Genomic DNA, 20,528 nt, shown 5'->3' on the forward strand with positions numbered 1-20,528 from the left:
AAATAATAAAGCTGCTATGAACATTGTTATACATGTCTCCTGGTAGACATACGCAGTCATTTTTCTGGGATATATTATTAGGAATGGATTGCTGGTTAATAGGTTAGGGATATTTTAGCAAGTATTGCCAAACAGTTTTCCAAAGTGGTTGTACCAATTTATACTCCCATCAGCAACATTTGAGAATTTCAGTTCTTCCTTATCCTTCCTTGCCAACACTGTATTGTCAGTCTTTTTCAATTTTAACCATTCCAGTGGTATTTAGTAGTATCTCTTTCATGTGGTTATTGATCATTTGTATAGCCGCTTTTATGAAGTACCTGTTTTATACTTAGCCTTTTTTTTCAGTTGGTCATTTATCTTTATTTTACTCATTTGCAAGAGTTTTTTATGTACTCTGGATATGAGTCATTCTAGATATATGTATTACAAATATCACTTCCCAGTCTATGGTTTGCCTTTTCACTCTTTTAATGGGATCTTTTGAGGAACAGATGTTCTTAATTTTAGTGAACTACAGTTTATCGTTGTTTTCAGCTAGGTTATTGCTGTGGTAATGAACCATCTCAAAACCTCAGTGACTTTTTTTTTTCTCTCGTGCTGCATGTCCAGAGTGGGTCAGTAGAGGACTATGTAATTTGTGTTTACTTAGGCAACCAGGCCAATAGAAAATCTGTCTTAATATGTGCTTCCATGATGACTGCATGTGGGGGAAAGGAACATGGTGAATTGCTTATGGATTCTTAAAGCTTCTGCCCAAAAGAATCATACCACTCACATTCATTGGCCAATTGAGTTACATGGGCTAGGTCTAATCTCAGAGATAGTGAGAAAGTTCAGTCCTACTACATTCCTGAATGGAGAATTAAAAATATTTGTGAATAGCCATAATGACTGTCACAGCAAACTTGGGCAGGTTACTTAACCGGGATCAGTTTGCTCACTATAAGATAGTTAAGACTAGGATAATATCTACCTAATATGGTACTTGTGAGGATTAAATGGGATAATACATGTAAAACTCTTAGAGTAGTGCCCGGCACTTAGTAAATACTCAAAAAATGTTTGCTGCTCTTATTGATATCATTGCTGTTATTAGGCTCTGTAGTGGGATGAAATAGTGTCCCTCCAAAATTCATGTCCACCTAGAGCCTCAGAAAGTGAATTTATTTGGAAATAAGGTCATTGCAGATGTAATCAGTTAAGATGCAGTCATACTGATCTTGGGTGGGCCCTAAAGCCAATGACTGGTGTCCTCATAGGAAAGGGAGAGGACACCCAGAGACATACTGAAGAAGACAGAGGCAGAAATCAGAGTGATGCATCTATCAGCCAAGGGATGCCAGGGATTGCCAGGAGCCACCAGAAGCTAGGAAGAGGCAAGGGAGGATTCTTCCCTAGGGCCTTCAGATTGAACATAGCTCTGCGAACACCTTGATTTCAGAGTTCTAGCCTCCAGAAATGTATGGAATAAATTTTTGTTGGGTGCAGTTTTGGGTAACTGTTGTGGCAGCCATAGGAAACTATTATAGACTCTTACCATGTGATGGACACCATACTACCTGCTTTATGTGGATTAATTCTTCAAAAATTCTTACATAAGTATTATTATCCTCATTTACAGATGAGAAATTCAGAGATATTAAGTTACTTGCCCAAGGTTCCACAGCTAATAAATAAAAAACAAGATTTGAATTCAGGCAGTCTAACCCCAGAGCCTTCAACATTAACAACTATTCCCTTCCACATAACAAATAAATATTAACAGAAAAACTTAGAATGCACACCATTCATGGCATTTGTGTGTGTGTAGATGTTCAAGGTTGTGATTTTATATAGAATTTTTAATGTATTCCTATGAATTGAGAACCAGACTTCCTGACTTCAGTTCAGAGCTCTTGGTTATAATTTTGTCTCTTAAATATTCTAACTTTATTAAACACCCAGAGTCAAACTAGATACTTGGACAGAATTTGTAATAAGAATAAATGCCTCCAGAGAAGATGCTTCTGTAGAAAGCATTGTAATGATGGGCATAAGAGTACCAATAACTTTACTTTTTCATCCAAGCCACATTTGGAGTCAAATTTCTGAAGGCAGAGAGTTGACAGTGGAATTAGAAATGAACCCAGGTGTATTAGGTTTGAGGTAACATTAAAGTATATTAGCAAGAAGTAAAATAACATCTTATTTCTAAAAATCTAGTTATTTTCCCCAGCAGTGACCCAAAAATATACATTTATCAACTTCACATGTATTGTAATTTTCAAAATTAAACCTTTTAAGGAAATGCCAAGCCATATTGAACTAATGGCCATGGTCTGTTTTCCCATAATTAAATGGTGTTTTTTGTAATTAATAATTGCAGTGTGTTTTCATGTAATTTTGTTTAGAGTGTTACAGGATATAAATTGAATTAACCATATTTTTCTAACCAATAGGAATTTCTCATTCTAGGGATTTAGTACTGTACAGTGGATAAGGAGGGAAGGAGTATAACACTTCTGTTTTCCTCCGTATAACAATTTGTAACAGTCATCATCTGTGAGGAAGATGACCCTCATCTGTAGTATGTGGTATTGCACTCATGCGAATAAATGTTAGTGGTTTGTAGTTATATAATACTTTCTCTTGTCTCCCATAATTTAAAATAAACAAAATAAACCCTGGCTATTGAAAACACTACTATTATAAAATTGAATGTATAATTTAGATGAATCTGATATACAATATGAGGTTTATAAACTGTGTCTGCGTACTCTCCCTGAGAGATATGCTCACTCTTCTCTGCCCTATAGGGTTAATTCTGATTTTTGAGACATAGAGAGAGAAACAGAGAGAGAATATCACTAGAAATGATCTTTTTAGCAAAGCCTCCTTTCAGCACTAAGCCAGAAACACCTCTAACAGGTGTTTTTTCTGGAGAGTGGTAGATGGGTGGACAGAGGCTGGTCAAAGACAAGTTTAGATCTATGTATAGTATTCTAATTTTTAAAAGAAGAGAATGCATTCATTTTATTTATTACATGTGAAGTTAAAATTTAATTTTTAAAAGTCTGTGATTCTTCAATTGAAAGTACAATTTGTTTTGTATGACTGCGTGGTATGTGAATATATCTCAATAAAATGATGATTTAAAAAAAAAAAAAAAAAAAAAAAGTCTGTGATTCTTGATGACACTTTTCTTTGAAGTAACATAAGCATATTACAGAAAGTTGGGTTAAAACAAAGACTGAGAGTAATTACTCCTAATTCCACCACCATAACATGAGTGCTTTGAGAATTTTTATATTTCCTTCCAGTCTTTTTTCTTATATATCTGTTCTTTTAATATAATTGTAATCTCTGTAATATACTTTCTCATAAATGTTTCATTGAAACTAAAAAAATTAACAAAAATGGCTTTCGTGGTCTTTTATTGTTTGCAAAGCACATAAATATTTTATTCAATCCTCACAGTATCGCTTTGAGGTAACAGAGTAGGTATTAGCTCCATTTTACATATGAGGGTATTGAAAGCAGATAATCATAAAATGCCTCAACTTAGTACTATAGTGGATTTCTGTTTGGTTTGAGTTTGAATAATCCTTTTATATTCACAACAGAGTACTTGCTAGCACAGGCAAGTGGGTGCATTTAATGTAGAAAGAAGAGCAAAACAAATCATTCTGTGGATTCTTACTCCCAGGACCTAGTCTTGCCTTACCTGAACTAAATGAGCCTTTGAACAGCAATAGGCAGCTCTGAAAATACTTTTTTGTCTGATTTTTATAAATACACTGAACACCAAGAATCTGGAGGTGCTTTAATTCGTTCTGGTTACTCTTCTGTTAGAGTTACAGCTAGTATGATTTTAAACTTGTTTTTTGTTTCACTTGACCATAAAGGAAACATAAAATCTGTAATTTATAAAGATTGCATCTAACCATTTGGTCTGAATTGCCGTGGTAGGGTAGGAGTCTGTGGAGGCCCTATAATGAAGGGCAAAGCCTTATCATATTGTATGGTATCTTACAGAGCTTTAAACATATCAAATTTGAATTCTGTGAGTATTTGTTATCTTTCTGAAGTCTGGATTATTATCAGCTTTTAGGTTTCAAAAGCAAAATACAGCAAAATAATTCTGAGTTTTGAAAGTTCTTCCTTTTAGTTTAAACTGTAATACAATTGTGCCTATTTGTTTTGTGAGGAAAACTCTGCTCTTCATTTTACTGTTCAAAGTAATGAAGTCTACTAACTGCTTTGCCTCCCTGCAACTAAAATTTTATTTTTGTCAGCTTTTGACTGAGGAAATTCATTTGCTACCCAAAGCCCTCTGTTTTCTTTTAGGAATTCTTCCTAAGAAGAGAATTTGTCAGTCAGTTGATTAAAATGAAGAATACTTTGACATGATGCGTTTTCTTCTATTACACTATATATTTTTTTAAATGATCTCTGGTACTCCTTCTCAAAACATGTCATGTCATCCCTTATTTGCAGTCTTCATTGGCTTTTGAGAGGGCAGAATGCTTGGGAGTTATTACCTCTAACAGAAAAGACCATTCTTTCTACCTGTCCTTTGCAGTGTTGTTTCACAGTGCCAGGTTTCAGCTGAAAAACGCAATGTAAAATGTAAGAAAATAGAGGTGCAGTGTTCCTTGATCCCATAGGGACCTTTACCTTAAAACTGTTAAATAGTAAGTTTTGGCCAGGTTCAAGGTACTAGGGACCGTTGTTTCTGCCTTCTCATGTTGCTTTCCTCAGGTTTCAGGCTTGAATCATATTGTTCTAGAGCTAGGAAGGAATCTTATCTATCTTTTTGGTATGAATTTGAATTTCCAAACATGTAAATACTCTGAGCTAAGTGAATTTATTATAACTAGTGGTTAATCTTATTTACCTCTGTATCTTTTATGCCTAAGTGTCTTGACATACAATAAACTCTGAAAAGCACTTTTTTTCAGCTTTTTTTTTTTAAAGCCTGTCCCCTCTTGGAAAACATAAAATTCCCCCATTCTGATTGTCCATGAGAATCACCAAGAAGAGAGGGGGGGTGGTATACATCTTTGCCAAACAAGAATTACCGTTATGTACATTGTATTATTAAAACAAGCTTGCTACTTTTTCCAAATATCAAGGTAGATTATAACTTCAAAATGCCTTTTCAGATATCTCCTGGCCTCCTAGAGGGAGTATCTCTTCCAGATGTCCCCCACCCCCCCCCCTGCCCCCACATATACACACTCACCTTTTTACTACTTCATAGATTACAGGTGCTCCAGGAAATTGTTTGGGAACTTACTCTACACTAAGGAAATAATGCCAAGTTTTACTGGATTTGTCTAACTCTTCGTTTTGGCACTTGTCCGTAAGTTATCTTACTTAGGCAGTCATGTCCTTTTTTACTAATAATAAAAGCAGTGCTTGGATAGGGCAACTTGAGACCAACAGGCATCATGGAAAAGCCAAACTGGTGGACTGTGACTCCAGAAGGCAATACTCTGCTTATAAAATGACAAATTTTACTTTGGCAGAGTGCTTTTTTATTTTCTTTGTATTATCCCTGTGCTTTACACCTGATATAAACTACTATTTCTGGGTGTTTCTTCCTTACACATTTTATGTCCTAATGGTAACAATTCTCTATCAAGGTTACATTGAGGAGAAAAAAAGCAGGTACAAAGACCCATCTGTCTAGAAAGGAAATCTAAACTGTGCCCAGTCTCTTTTGACAACCTAGCATTACCAGGATTTTTAAGAAAATACCCGATTCAAAAATTTGTAAAACTTTAACTTCAAACACTCAGAAGAATGAAAGATTTATGTTTGTTTCTAACTCTTGCCTCTTTCCCACCTCTCATTGTTTTTTTGGGTTTTTGGGTTTTTTTTAGAACAATGTCTCAAGACCAAGGAGGACAGATTGTAAAATTCTGTAAAACAGAACTACATACCACTTGACAACAAGCACAATCTTAGCTGCATAGTAAATGTGCTCAACAAATGTTTGTTGTTGAAATATAAAATCTACAATTAGTGTATTAGATGGAGGCTGGCTTATTTCTTTTGTGGTCAAAGATTTTTTGCCCCCCCCCTCCTTCCCCCATATAAATAATAGAAATTTAAATATGTATATTTATTTAACTTTGAAAAGCTATAAGTGGTATATTATTAGTACAGCCTACCACTTATCACTAAACAGTTTTATAAGACTACAGTTAAAAGTACAAGCAGGCCACAGTTTATATATTCTATTCCTAATTTTTTTTCAATTATTGGGAATTTAAGAATTGACTCTACCTTCAAAATATATCAAGAATCTGAGCACTTCCCATCACCTCCCCTACTACCACTCTGATTCAAGCTACCATCATCTTTCAACCGAATTACTGCAGTAGCTTCCCAAATGATTTTGTTTTCACCCTTCAGCCTAAACAGCAGCCCAAGTTATCATATAAAAATGTTAGATTCCATGCCTTATCTACTCAAAACCTTCCATCTCAGAGTAAAAACCAAAATTCTTACTATGACCTAAAAAACCTTATACGATCTGGTTCCCCTGGTTAGCTCTCAAACCTCATCTCCTACTACTTTTGCCCCTAGTTCCTAGGCTCCAACCATAATGACTTCCTTCAGTCACACCAAATATACTCCTTTTGCATTGGTTGTTTCCTCTGCTTAGACTGTTCTTTCCCCAGGTATATGTGGGGTTCTCTTCTTCACCTCCTTCAGGTCTTTCCCCCCAAACAGTGAAGCCTTCCCTGGCCTCTGTATCTAAAATTACAGTAACTCCCTTCCTTTCAACTCTTCCTCACCTCTCTCCCTGCTTAATTTTTTTCTTAGTACTTATCACTATCTAACATTATGCATCTTACTTATTTTCTCTAGTTTTCTGTCACTCTGTCTAGTACACTGTGAGCTCCGTTTGGGCAGGGTTTTTTTCCTGTTTTGATCACTGCCATATCTCCAGTGTATATAAAAGTGCCTTGAATAGTAGGTACTCAATAAATATTTGTTGAATGAATGAATCATTTCCCCTTAGTTTAGTTCCTAGGCTAGCATACCAACATTTTTTAAAAAATCGATAATAGTCTTGATTATAATAGCCTGGATAGCCTGGGCTCTACAGTCGAGGAATAGAGAGCCATATTTCCTGCCCTCTCCACCCAACCACAAAACACACCTCCTCATGCCCTTCTCTTGAAGCAGCCCTAAGCCTTATATTTGTATCCTAATTGTCTTCCCGTCTCAGCCCCCTCCCCACAAAAAAGTAAGTACTTAATTACTCCCAAATTAACTATCCTCATCTTTTTGCCTCTTCCATATCAAAACCTATGGTGAAAGATTTCTTAACTGAATTTCACTTAACAGAACCCCAATTAACTGCGTGGTAGGATTAGCCAGTATTCTCCATTCCCTCTTTAAAGTATATTGATTCATGCCCATAGCCTACTGAATGCTGCTAGCTAAATGTTCACAGCTGGTGGGCAACACTCTACTTAACCTTTGTACTTTTGCTTGCTCCAGCTGATTAGTATGCGTATCAAAGTCAGTTGGATTTATTCCCAAACCTGATCATACCAGTTCTCATTTACAAGAAATTATATAATTATAATATATTAAATTATATAATGGTATTAAATATATAATACATACAATATATTTTTTAATTGCTTCTATCAAATAGTACAAAAAAGTTTGTGAAAATTGGGTGAAATGTTTTGAAAAGACACAATAAAGACAAGTCCCTTTTTTAAAAATTTGCTGCCATTTAGGTATGAACAAGAATTATAAAATACTGTAGAGAAAAAATTCTTGAAGGATCTGCCACTCAGATTGCTTTTTAAATGTTTTTTACATTTTTGTTGTATTTAAAAGAATTTAAAGCTAGAAATTATAGGCAGGACATAGTTTAATTCAGAAAAACAGAACTCCAGTTAATGGATGAATTCTCAAAGGAAAAGCCTGGGACTTATATCAGAAGGTCTGTGAATGGATGATTATTAATAATGTATGTTTTAAATTAAAATATTTGAGGTGAGTGAATTTGTTTTTCTGTGATTCTTCATTTTAATCAACTTTTTTGGTTAACCATTAGTTAACTGATTACACTGGCTGAGTGGTTTTGTACTTTACTTCCTTCTGTGCTGTTGGATCTCTGATGTTGGAAGGAGTCTGAGTTCCTGGAAGGCTTTTGCTTTTAAAGAGATTGCTAGTTAAACTAATTAGCTCTAGTTGATGAAATTTTTAGGCAGTGTAAGGAAGCGAAAAGAAAATTTTTTACTAAAAAAAATTCCTTGGAGAAAGGTTCTAGAATTCATGGAGAAGACTTGCCTTGCCCAAAGTCTATCACAAAAGTCCCTTTCTTTTTCTGCTTAGAATACCTTCTCCCATCCCCAGCCTTTCCCTTTTGCTGAACCTACTACTTCCTGTTCTTATAAGAGATTCCAATCTTATATGTCTGTACAAGGCAGGTAAGGTAAATAAGTGAAGTGAGCAGGGTGGAGACTCTGCTGGAGACAGCCACTACCCAGAATCAAATATTACTCTTATTGAATACAGGGTAGGTCTTGACAGATTTCAGAGATACTGAATTTTTGTTGTAACCACCATTTTTATATATTGGCAACTTATTCAAATATTTTAAAAATATATTTTAGACTAAATTTTTTTAAAATGTCTGTGTGTTGAACTTGGCCTGTGGGTTCCAGTTTACAGAGTCTACCTTTTAAGACTCAAACAGGAAGCACTTCCAGGAAACTTTATCCTATCACAATATTTGCGTAATTCAGTTATTGCACTCACTACGTTTTGTTCTGATTATCTGTTTCTGTGTCTTTTGCTCTCTGTACCTTGAAGGCAGGATCCATATGGACAATGTATTTATATCTAAATCCCGAGCACCTATTCATAGTGCCTAGCATTTAGTAGAGCCTCAATAAGTGTTTCAATAAATGAACAAACTGGCACATTTTTTTTCCTTTGCTTACTGGGTAAGAGACTGAAGCCACTTCAGTAAGTCTTGAGCAAAATTGATTTTAAGATGAAATGCACAGACCTGAATATCTAAGAGAAATGAAAAGTTGAAAATTCCAACACAGAATTTGTATTACTCAGCCATCTTCACTAAAGTTGGCATGAAGAATGACTCCATTGGTTGAAGACAATCTCACTCTTTACAAGTAGTGAAGGAGAAAGCGTATTTAAGAATATACTTATAGGAGGAACTGAGACTCCCCAAAACTCGGAGTTAATCCAGTCAAAAGATACATAATGAGCCACTCCCTCCAGGTCTTGGTCTCCACCCCCACCCACCAGAGCCCTTTCACATCAGCTGACCAGAGTCGGCGAATACTCCCCTCCAGGGTTGTCCGACTGCCTTGACCCCAGCTTTCTACCCTTTGAAAACACAGAGAATAATGTCTCTGCATCAGTTTTTACTAGAGCCAAACATCAGTCATGCCTGGAACAGGGATTGTACCCAAATTGCCCTTAGCCCCAATAACCACAAAGTCCACATCTGTAAGAATGGGAGCCAGTGGGTGAAAGCCCATGAGTCAAGGAGCACAATGCACACGTCACAGATATTGACTGGGCTCTCAAGAGCGACTGCATTGTCACTTGGGGGGTAGATCACAATGCCTATGTCTGGAGTCAGAAAGATGGTATCTGGAAGCCAACCTGGTGATCCTGAGAATTAATCATGCAGCCACTTTTGTGAAGTGGTCCCACTAGAGAATAGCTCTGCTGTGGGAAGTGGAGCACGACTCATTTCTGTTTGTTATGTCAAGTCTGAAAATGACTGGTGTGTAAGCAAGCACGTTAAAAAGCCTATTTGTTCCATGGTCCTCAGCTTGGATTAGCATCACAACAGTGTTTTGCTAGCAGCAGGATCTTGTGACTTCAAATGCAGAGTGTTTTCTGCCTCCGTTAAAGAAGTGGATGAAAAGCCAGCCAGTTTGCTGTGGGGCAGCAAGATGCCTTTTGGCCAGCTGATGTCAAAGTTTGGTGCCAGTTGCACTGCACTGGTGGCTGGGTCCACAGGGTCAGCGTCTCTGCCAGTAGGAGCCACCTTGCATGGGTCAGCCATGACAGCAACATGTCTGTTGCTGATGACTCAAAAAGTGTTCAGGTTTCAACTCAGAAAATAGAGTTCCTGCCACTCCTAAATGTATCATTTATATCTGAGAATAGAATCATAGCTGCTGGCCATGACTGCTGTCCAAAGGTCTTTAACTACAATGACAGTGGCTGCTTGACCTTAATCACCAAACCAGGCCTTCCAAAACAGAGCATCCAGCCAACATTTGGCCATGGGATGCTTCCACCACATGGACACGAGGGCCACAACCAAGGACCGCAGTGGAGACAGTGCACCAGAATAGCATCAAAGTGTGTATATATGAGATGGACAAACAAGACTTTCACAAATTTTACACTGCTAGCATCAGTGGAGCCATGACAATTTGAGATTTCAAGACTTCTGAGTCTTCTATCCAGAACCTTTTAATAATGTGAAGCTGAGCGAACCTCCAGGATCTTGCGTGACAAACTGCAACTGACCTCAGCTCTTCCATTTGTATGATGGGGAGGAAAGCCAGCAACACTGAGCACGTGATGTGCAAATATTGTTTGGGTGCTTTTGTTTGAATATAATTGTTGAACCTGTTGATTTTTTAATAGCAGCAGTAATTTTTTTCCTGTTTCATTCCATTCTTGACCAAAGCTTCTCTTTAAGTAGTTTATTATGGAAAATTGTCACATTAACTTAAAGGAAGGGGTGGTATGGGATGTAAATTGTCTGCTAGAAAATTAAGTAAAAACAATGAATGTGGGGGGATAAGAAAAGATACCCTAATGAGTGTAGTTGGCCATCTGCAAGAGCACCTGCCTGAGCCATAGATAGTAAATGCTTGAGGAGCTTCCTTCCATTAAGGAGTAAGGTGAAACTTGAGGCAAAGTCTGGCTGCGATAGTATGTTGAAGCTGTGAAATACATAGCTTTGTTCATCGAATACATATTTAATGAACGCCTATAATATGTCCAAAATCAGGCCGGAGTGGGTGGAACTCAAAGGTTAACAAGGTACTCACCCTGCCCTAAAAATATATAGTTAGTGTTGAAAAACGGCAATTATAATACAGTGGGTTGAGTATATGAGAGGGATTTAGTACAGAATGCTCTAGGAGTGCATAGGAGGAGCACCTGATACATTCGTTGTTTGTTTGTTTGTTTTGAAGTAGGAATATCACTTTATTTTCCTACAGTAGTGTTTCTGTAGTTTCAGTATTTTCCCCTCAAAATTAAAAGGGAGAAAACCCACAAAGCTCAGAAATAGATCACTTGGCCCTTTCTCTTCTTATCTCCTCCCAGTTTAAAATGCTTGCATCTCTTAATGGCCAGCATCCTCTCGGATCTGCAGTTAGGCTCAACACATTCAAGCCTCAGCAAAATCTTTGTGGTTTTAGCCTTCTTCCAGAAAATTGGCTTCACCTGCCCTCCATAGCCACTCTGCTTCCGATCGTAGTGCCTCTTTCCCTGGGCATACAGAGAATCCTTGCCCTTCTTATACTGGGTCACTTTGTGAGGCTGATGCCACATTTCTTACAGAAAATCCTTCAGGTTTTAGGTATATTGACCATCTTGGCTGTAGAGTTGTCTACACAGTGAAAAAGGTAAATTTGGCGTCCACGTTCCTCACTTCTGCCCACGTCTAGGCACATTCTTGATTGATCTAAAAAAACATGCTAAAAGAAGACACATCCAATGTGAGTCCTGGAGGATAAGTAAGCAATTAACAAGGCAAAAGAATTGGGATACTAAAAGATATGTTCCAGCCAGAGGCAGAAAATGGCACTTGAAAAGATGTAGAGGAGGTGAGAGAATATGGTGTATTTAGACAGTAGAAAGCGATTTAGTAATGCCAAGACAATTCAGTGGGGGAAAAGTCTTCAACAAATGGTGCTGAGATAACTGAATAGACACATGCGAAAGAATTAATTTGGACTCCTACCTCACATGATATACAAAATTTAAATGAATTAAAGACCTGAATAAAAGAGCTAAGACTATAAAACTCATAATACTAAATCCCCATGACCTTGGTTAGGCAGTGGTTTCTTAGATATACACCTAAAACATGAGTAACCAAAGAAAAACAGATAAATTGGACTACATCAAAATTTAAAACTTTAGCGCTTCAGTGGACACCATCAAGAAAGTGAAAAGGCAGCCAACCCACAGAATGGAAGGAAATACAAATCACATATCTGATGTTTCCAGAATATATAAAGAACTCTTAGAATTCAACAATAAGAAAACAGACAACCTTATTTTAAAATGGGCAAAGAATTTGAATTGACAGGTCTCCAAAGAAGATTTACAAATAGCCCACACATGAAAAAATGCCCAATATCATTACTCATTAGGGAAATGCAAATCAAAACCACAGTGGGATACAACTTCACATCCACTAAGATGGCTATAATAAATTAAAAACTGGAAACAGCAGTTGTTAGTGAGGGTGCAGAGAAATAGGAAACCTCATACCCTAGTGGGAATGTGAATGGTGCAGCCACTTTGGAAAACTGGCAGTTCTTCAATACGTTAAACACAGTTACCATATGACCCAACAATTCCACAGTTACACCCTGAAGAATTGAAAGTACATGTCCACATAAGAGCCTGGTATTTAGTGTTCATAGCAACATTATTCATAATATCCCAAAAGTGGGAACAATTAAATGTCTATCAACTGATGAATACATAAACAAAATGTGGTATATCAATAAATGGAATATTATTCAGCCATAAAAATGAATGTACTACTGATACGTGCTACAATGTAGTTGAACCTTGAAAACACTGCTTAGTCAAAGAAGACAGGCACCAAAGGCCACATTCTGTATGATTATGTTTATATGAAATGTCCATAATAGGCAAATCCGTAGAGCTAGAAAAGAGATTAGTGGTTGCCAGGCACTGGAAGGGGAGAAGGATGAGTGACTGCTAATGAGTACAGGGATTGTTTTGGAGATGATGAATATGTTCTGGAATTAGATAGTAGTGATGGTTGCACAAGCATGTGAATATACTTTAAAAACACTGAATTGCATACTTTAAAGATGAATTTTATGGTATGTGACTTATATCTCAAAAAAAAAAACAATTGAGAATGGCTTTTGGTGTTAGGGATGGGGAATAGGAAATGATGAGGCTAAAATGGAGGGTTTCGATGATTTAGATTTGAGGTGGGTTGGAAAAGTTTTGAAAGAGCTGATATGACAGTTAAGAAATATCTTAAGAGCATGTAGAAAGATTGCTGAGAGCATTGGGGCCCAGGTGAGGTTGGATACCATAAATTTATAGTAACACCTTTTAATTTGTGATTTTTCTCAAACGCATCATGAGCCAAAACTCAGAGTTAATCTGTAGCTAGGGTATAGAAGGATAGCAAAGCAATGGAGTTGAGAGGGTTGACAAATAATATTTGCAATGTAAACATGGAATCTAAGCTGGACAGAAAAGAGGCGACCTAATATGGATAGAGGTTTGTGTAGTAAAAGCATAGCTGTAGTAGGAGTCATTGACAAAGCTGAAATGGTAGGAGGTAGTAATCAGAGATTTTTTAATTGGAGGTTACTTTAGCCAAGTGACATGTTTTTTTAAAGGGACTGAGGGTTTTGCATAAGGATTGTAATATAGAAAATGAGGGCAAAATCCTACCTCAACTCTGAGGTATATGATTGGGAAAGGGGTGGTGGGGAGGGAATAAGCTGCACCTCCTTGAGAGGACTTAATGAAGTGGGATTAACCTATGTAAAGTAAGGAGAGGACACTTGAGAAGAGCCAACCACAGAAAATGAGTACAAATTATGCTTCCAGTAGGTCCAACACATTTGGAATAACATAATCTCATTTGTGAAATTATCTTTGTTGGAAAAGATGACTAGAACAGTCTTAGGTGAGGAACATTTCTTTGGCTTTTTTAAAAAATTAATTTTATTTACAAACATAACATACCTACCAAACATTTCTTAAAGAACATTTCTTACGAAATGAGGAAGATTTCTTAAATTCTACCTAATTTCTGTTGTTCTGACCCTATATTGACCAAAGCAATATTTTGATTATGATTTGGCTTCCCATACTATTATAGGGAGTGAATTTATGGATTGGTCATAAGAATTAGTGTGTTTGATACAATTCTCACTAAAATTTTTATAATCATCATTGAAATTTTTTAATTGTCACTCCATAATTTTTTTTCGTTAAGTGATTAGTGTCAGAGGGAGTTTCTGGATTTCCAAAGCCAAGATCCAAACCCTCATTCAAAATACACGCCTCAAGGTAACACTATTTTGTGAGGCCTCCATATAGAAGCTAACTGGACTTCACTGGGTGTCCCCTCTGCAATGGAGAACCGAACTTGTGTAGTGCTTTGCCTTTGTGCATATTTCTCTTCTTCCCTGTTCCAGAGCAGCATTCATTACATTTCTTAAATGTTCTGCATAGAATTTCAAAGCTTAGTGTGACCTCAGTGCTTGGACAGAGGACCAGGCACAAATGCTACACTGAAGGGCTTTTGGCAGTCATTGGCTTGGTAGCTGTGATTCAGTTTGAATCACCCATCAAGAACCATCTGAAAGCTGATTCTTGCAGGATCCCAGCCACATTCTTGGTAATCATTTTGTGTTTCAATTATTGAACTAGTTTAGAGCCTTTGGGTTTCACTGGACTTTTTCCTCCTCGTTTCCTTCTTTTATTGTTCTTGGCCCCTTAACCATCCACCCACTTTATTACTCATTTCTTGGGGACCTTACTACTTAGTAACACTGGAGAAAATATATCTGAAGCCATATGGGTTGAATAAAACAAAAGAAAAAAAAAGTGTTCTCTGAACTTCCTTTGTTTATATAATCTGTTTATTTGTTCTTAAGGTTGTGTTGTCCTGCTGCCTTCCCACATTTCAGAAATAACTAAAGATAACTGGGAACCACTCCACTCGAAGAGGGTCATGTTGACATAATGAATGAAAGACACTTCATTTATCCCCTACCAGATAATATATCTTTTTTTGAGGGGTGGGAGAGATGCCAACAGCTCCAAATGCTGAACTTAAAAGATCCTTAACTTCTAGGGAGACTTTTAGAAAGATGCCAACGTCCTTTAAGGTTTTGAGGTATACAGCTTGCTGTTTGGATGTTGGCTCGTGGTTATAGTTAGGCTAAATGGTATCTAGTTTATTAGTTTTCTTTTAGTAAAGTGAATGTTGGCACTTGTGTGAGGTGGTATTAGCAGCCCTTAAGCCCAAGATTCTAATCCAGTCTGTATATAATGTGAATTAAAATTTAAGTACACTTGAGTCAGAATTATTGTACAAAACACCTAGTATAGAGTTTTGCAGCATTCATTAGAGCCATTCCACTTGTTAACCTGCTAACTTGAAAAAACTGAAAAGGGGTGAACAAGCCTCCTTGCACATGGAATGAACTCCTTACTGTGGTTGAGCATGAAATTCCTTTCTCTCTCTCTCCATCACACAGACTCTCTCTCTCTCTCCTCCTCCTGTGCTTTACGCACTATTAATGGGTAATACATGTTCAGAGATGCGTTTTTTCACATTTATGAAACTTGTTCTACTAAATAACAAATTTAGTAGTGAAAATAAGAAAATAAGCGAGAATTAAAAAAACTTCACTGTTATCATTTTTGGAAGTAAATTACTTCATTGAACATTTAGAATATGGTGCCAATGTCATCTGCATTTTCTTCAAATTTCCACCTCACTGGGAAGAATACTAACTCTGCTTTGGCTTGTGCACTTTCCTTTTAATTATTTTTCACCAGCTCTCCTTAGCAGCAGCACCTGAAATAACTGCTGAGGGAGCTACTAAGTGAATTCTCATAATTTGCTTCTCAATTCTCCCAGTTGATTGAGGCACTCTTTCTTGAGTGGTTTGCAATTCCACTTAAGTGGCTTATGTTTGGGGTCACTATTGAACGTTTTGTTTGACTAACACTTTCATGATGAATGAAAGGCTGCTGCTTTTAGCTATATGAGATGAGGCCCTTGGTGAAAGGGAAAAATCTTTCTTTGTAGTGATATACTAAATGAACTTACTCTCCTTGTCATTTTCCTTTCAGTCTGATAACCTCATGTTCTTGTAATTTGTTTGTTTTCTTCAATTAAGCTTAGCTGTTTCCTGTACCCAGGTGCATGCTATTTCTGTTGGTTATCATGGTGATGTAGAGCATATTTCTGACCTGGAAGTGTGGTTTCTTTGACTCAAAACCACATCAATATGCCTTCTATCCTCCACTTCCTTTGCATTATTTCCTTTTGGAGGGCTCAGTTTGTCACCTTTTAATCTAAGGATGATTCATCTGGGACTGAGAGCTGGTAATGCTATAATAACAATACCTTTCTTTATATAATAATACTCAGGGTACTTATTAACATTTTAGCCTTCCTATGTTTATGAAGCTCTTTCAATTTAACCCCTCACAAAAATCCTGTGGGTTAAGTCAGCAATTTTGTCTATGTCTAAGATGGTGAAATTCTAACATAAAGAAATTAAATAACTTGCTCAGGGTTGCAATTCCTCTTATTTACTCTGCTTAACAATTTCTACAGTAAATGAAGAATACTTTTGGAGATATTCTGGATAAATAAAAAGGAATTTTCCAAACCATGCCCCAGTTATTAAAACCTGTTTTTGGTCCAATCAGTTGATAGGACCAGGTCCAAAGGCCTTTAACCATAAAGTTTATACTGATGTGCCCAAGTCAAGAAAATAAATATTTAGGTCATTTTATGTTCCGCTGCTGATGTGATAAAGTTAAGGAAGGCTGGCTCTTAAATTAGTGGAACTTGAACCAGAAGTAATTAAGCCATTAATTATTTTTTCATTCTTACTTCTTTTCAGAGAGATGGAAAGCTTGATGACTAGTTCTACCCTGCCACCCCTTTTTGCAGATGAAGATGGTTCCAAGGAGAGTAATGATCTGGCTACAACTGGGTAAGCAGCTGCTTTGGGACACTGAGCTCCTCATAGGCTTCAAAACAAAGCCTATGACAAAGTAAGAGGTACTAAAGAGGCAGTTTTATGTCATAAGAATAGAACCTGTACTTGTGTCAGGCTTTGCAAAGAGAATGGGAACCACTGTAAACTGCTTTGTAATCACCATTCAGCTGTCATTTGCAGTGCTCTAATCTCTATGAACTGGTACAGCAATATGTGGGATCTAGCAAACATTTGTGACTCCCAGTTAAGAGAATTATGTTGTCCCCAATAAGGAAATACCTGCTTTGAAAAACAAATGCATTTTCTGTTTGAATTGCCACAGATATTAAAATAATTTTTTCCCACAGATTAGATTATTTTTTAGGATCAGATTTTTAGTATCATTCTTTATTAATGATGCCTAAGGGTTTTAACTATCTTCTGTTCCCTTTTTTCTTTTTTCTTTTTTTTTTTTCCTGTCTTTGGTATTGGACAAATATGTAAAGGAATATAGAAAAGGATTAGTAGTCCATCCCTTCCCTTGAAAATCTCTGTTCCAGTTGAAGTTTTATCTTTTCTAGATATTTAGAAGTTATTTGCTAAAGAGAAAATGAATTTACCAATAGATTTAAGTGACAACTAATCTCTAAGATGAATTATTTTAATATTCTTTAGAGCTCTTTAAAAATAGATTACACTTGTAATTCTGTTTCCTTCCCTCACATTCATTTCTCACCTCATTAATATCTATATGCCTTCTGACCTCAGTATTCAGATGAAACTGTTCTCCAAGACTTTTCTAAAGGCTCCCTAGTTACTAAATCCAGTTCATTCCATAAAAATTTTCTGTTTACTACGTGCCAGACACCGTTCTAGGCACTAGTCATGAAACGATCAAAACAAACATCCCAGCCCCTGTGGATCTCAGTTTCTACTGGAGAAGTCAGACAATAAACAGGATAAATAAGTAAAATACCTACTATATTAGAGAGTGACAAGAACTATGGATTAAAAAAATAAAGCTAGGAAGAGTTTAGAGAGGGTGGCTAGAAAGGCTTGATTCAATGAGAAAGTGACTTGAATAAAAACCTGAAGGAAGTAAGGTGGCTAGCATGCAGTTTTCTGGGGGAAAGATTATTCCAGGCAAAAGGAGCAGCAAATGCAAAAGCCTTGAGGCCTGAGTGTTTCTGCCTTGGCATAGAAATAGCCAGGTGGGTCAGTCTGGCTGACTCAGCTTATATAAGTGGGAGGGGAAATGGAGGGCTTTATCAGTGCTTCTCAAACATTAATGTGCATATAAATTGCCTGGAGATCATACTAAAATGCAGATTCTGTTGAGGAAGGTCTAAGGTAGGGTCATAGAGTTTACGTTGCTAAAAAGCTCCCAGGTGATGCCAGTGTTGCTGGGTTTGAGGCCTGTCCTTTGAGTAACAAGAGACTAGATCACATTGGACCTTATAGGTCAGAGCAAGCACTTAGAATGAGGTGGGAAAACATTGGAGGATTTTGAGCAGAGTGATATGCTCTGACTTACGTTTTAATAGGATACCTCTGACTGCTGTGTTGAAAATAGAATGAGGGGAGCAGGGATTGGAGCAAGGAGACCCATTAGGAGGTTCTTGAAAAGAAAGATGATGACCTGCAGAACATCACTGGTGACTCTGACGAGTATTTTTGGTGGAGTAGTTGGGGGCAAAATCCTCACCGGTGTGGGTTTCAAAGAGAATGAGAATGGAGGGAGGGGGTTTGTGAGAAGTGAAGACTTCTAGATATACTTTAAAGGAAAACCAAACAGTATTTTCCTGGAAGATAAGTAATGTGAGAAAGGAGAAAAAAATAGTCAAAGACAACTCCGAAGTTTTGGCGTAAGTAACTGGAGGGATGGAATTGCTATTAACTTAGATGGGGAAAACTGCAAAGGTAGGGGAGAGAATTTTATAAGTTCAGTTTCAGCAATTTTAAACTTGAGATGTTTATTAGGCATCCAGTTATAGAGATGTCAAATAGATAGTTTGATATAAGGTCTAGGCCAGAAAGAGAAACTTGGGAGTCATCAGCATGTAAGTTTACAGTTAAAGCCATGAGACTGGATGAGATTACCAAAGAAATGAGTACTAAATAGCTAGAAAAAAGAAGTGGTCTAATGACTGAGCTCTGGGATACTCCAGCGTTGAGAAGTCAGATAGAAGAGAAGGAACCAGCAAAGAGGACTGAAGGGAGTAACTAAAATTATGGCAGGAAAACCAGAGGAGTATGGGGTCCTGGAAACCAAGAAAAGAAAGTATTTCAAGGAAGAGGGAGATATCAACTGTCAAATCTGGTAGATCAGGTAAAATGAGAGCTGAGAAATGTCCATTGGATTTAGCAAGGTCATTAGTGACCTTGACAAAAGTTGGGGGCCCAGATCTCCTTTGGAATGGGTTTAAGAGAGAATAGGAAGAGAGAAATTGAAGTCAGTGAGTATAAACAGTTCTTTCAAGTTGTGTTATGAAGGAAAGAAGAAAAATGAAAACATTAACTAGAAGGAGAAGTGAGATAAAGTGAGAATGTTTTGTGTTTTGTTTTGTTTTAAGACCAGGATAATATCTCGTTTGTATGCTGGTGAGATCGATCCTGTAGAGAGGAAAGAATTGATGATGCCAGAAAAAGGGCAGAATTGCTGAAATGTCCTTGAGTAGGCAAGAGGGTGTGGGATCCAGCACACAAATGTAAGTGTTGTTGGCTTTAGCTTGGAGCATAGATGATTCATTCACAGTTACAAAAGAGCCTCTTCTTTCCTGTCTATATCCAACTTGTCATCTCTATGGCATCTGACACCTTTGACTACTGCCTTTTCACCCTCATCCTCTTCAGTCAGGGATTCATAGGATTGGTACTTTCCCAAACCTAATTCTCACATTTTACTGAAATAAGAATGTATAAGAGTTGGTAACTTAAAAATGGGTGGCCCAATTGAAATGAGAATGACAGTGAAAGAAAAAGTTGCCTGCAATATCCAAAATGATTGAAATATTTGGAAACCAAAGCTGCTGAGATCAAACTGGATCTCTGATAGCACCTTTTTTAGAGAATGTGATTGGCACTGATTTCATAGCTTCTCTTCCTTACCTTTTTGAAAGGACCTTAAAAATGTAAGAACCTTCTGCTTAAAATTATCTATTTTTTCTAGAAGGGGGTCAGAAAAATATGATTTGTTTCATTCCCAGGACAGTCTGTATCTACTCCCATTCATTTCTCAATCCACTGTAATTCTACTAAAACTATGCTAAGATTGCCAGTAACCTTCCAGTCTTCAAATTTAGCAAGTACTTTTTTTTTTTAACTGATCTTTTTTGACATCTGCAACTTTTTACTTGGTTCACATCCACTTTTTAAGTCTTCCTGCTTGGCTGCTTCAGTAGTATTATCTCTTAATTCTTTTAATGCCCTCCTCAGTCTCCTTTCTCAGCTTTTCTGACTCTTGTTCCTAAAATGATACTGTTCCAACAGAGTTCTATCCTAATTTTTCTTCTCACTGTTTCTCTCTGGAGAATATCTAGCACTTCC

At 37.0% G+C, this 20,528-nt stretch overlaps 1 protein-coding gene and 2 pseudogenes across 2 annotated transcripts in view; 2 read left to right on the forward strand and 1 right to left on the reverse strand.

The window, feature by feature from the left end:
• Positions 1 to 20,528, forward strand: part of HMG20A (high mobility group 20A) — a 71,805-nt gene that overhangs the window by 29,339 nt on the left and 21,938 nt on the right. For both annotated transcript variants that reach the window (XM_037833335.1, XM_037833336.1), the window contains exon 2: positions 16,905 to 16,997. In XM_037833335.1, coding sequence (XP_037689263.1) covers positions 16,909 to 16,997 — 89 coding nt within the window. In that variant the 5' untranslated portion in view covers positions 16,905 to 16,908. The remainder of the gene's footprint in view (positions 1 to 16,904; positions 16,998 to 20,528) is intronic.
• Positions 9,436 to 10,636, forward strand: LOC119531748 (annotated as a pseudogene).
• On the reverse strand, positions 11,305 to 11,618 carry LOC119531749 (annotated as a pseudogene).

Source organism: Choloepus didactylus, chromosome 4 (genome assembly GCF_015220235.1).
Source record: "Choloepus didactylus isolate mChoDid1 chromosome 4, mChoDid1.pri, whole genome shotgun sequence".
Lineage (NCBI taxonomy): Eukaryota > Metazoa > Chordata > Mammalia > Pilosa > Megalonychidae > Choloepus > Choloepus didactylus.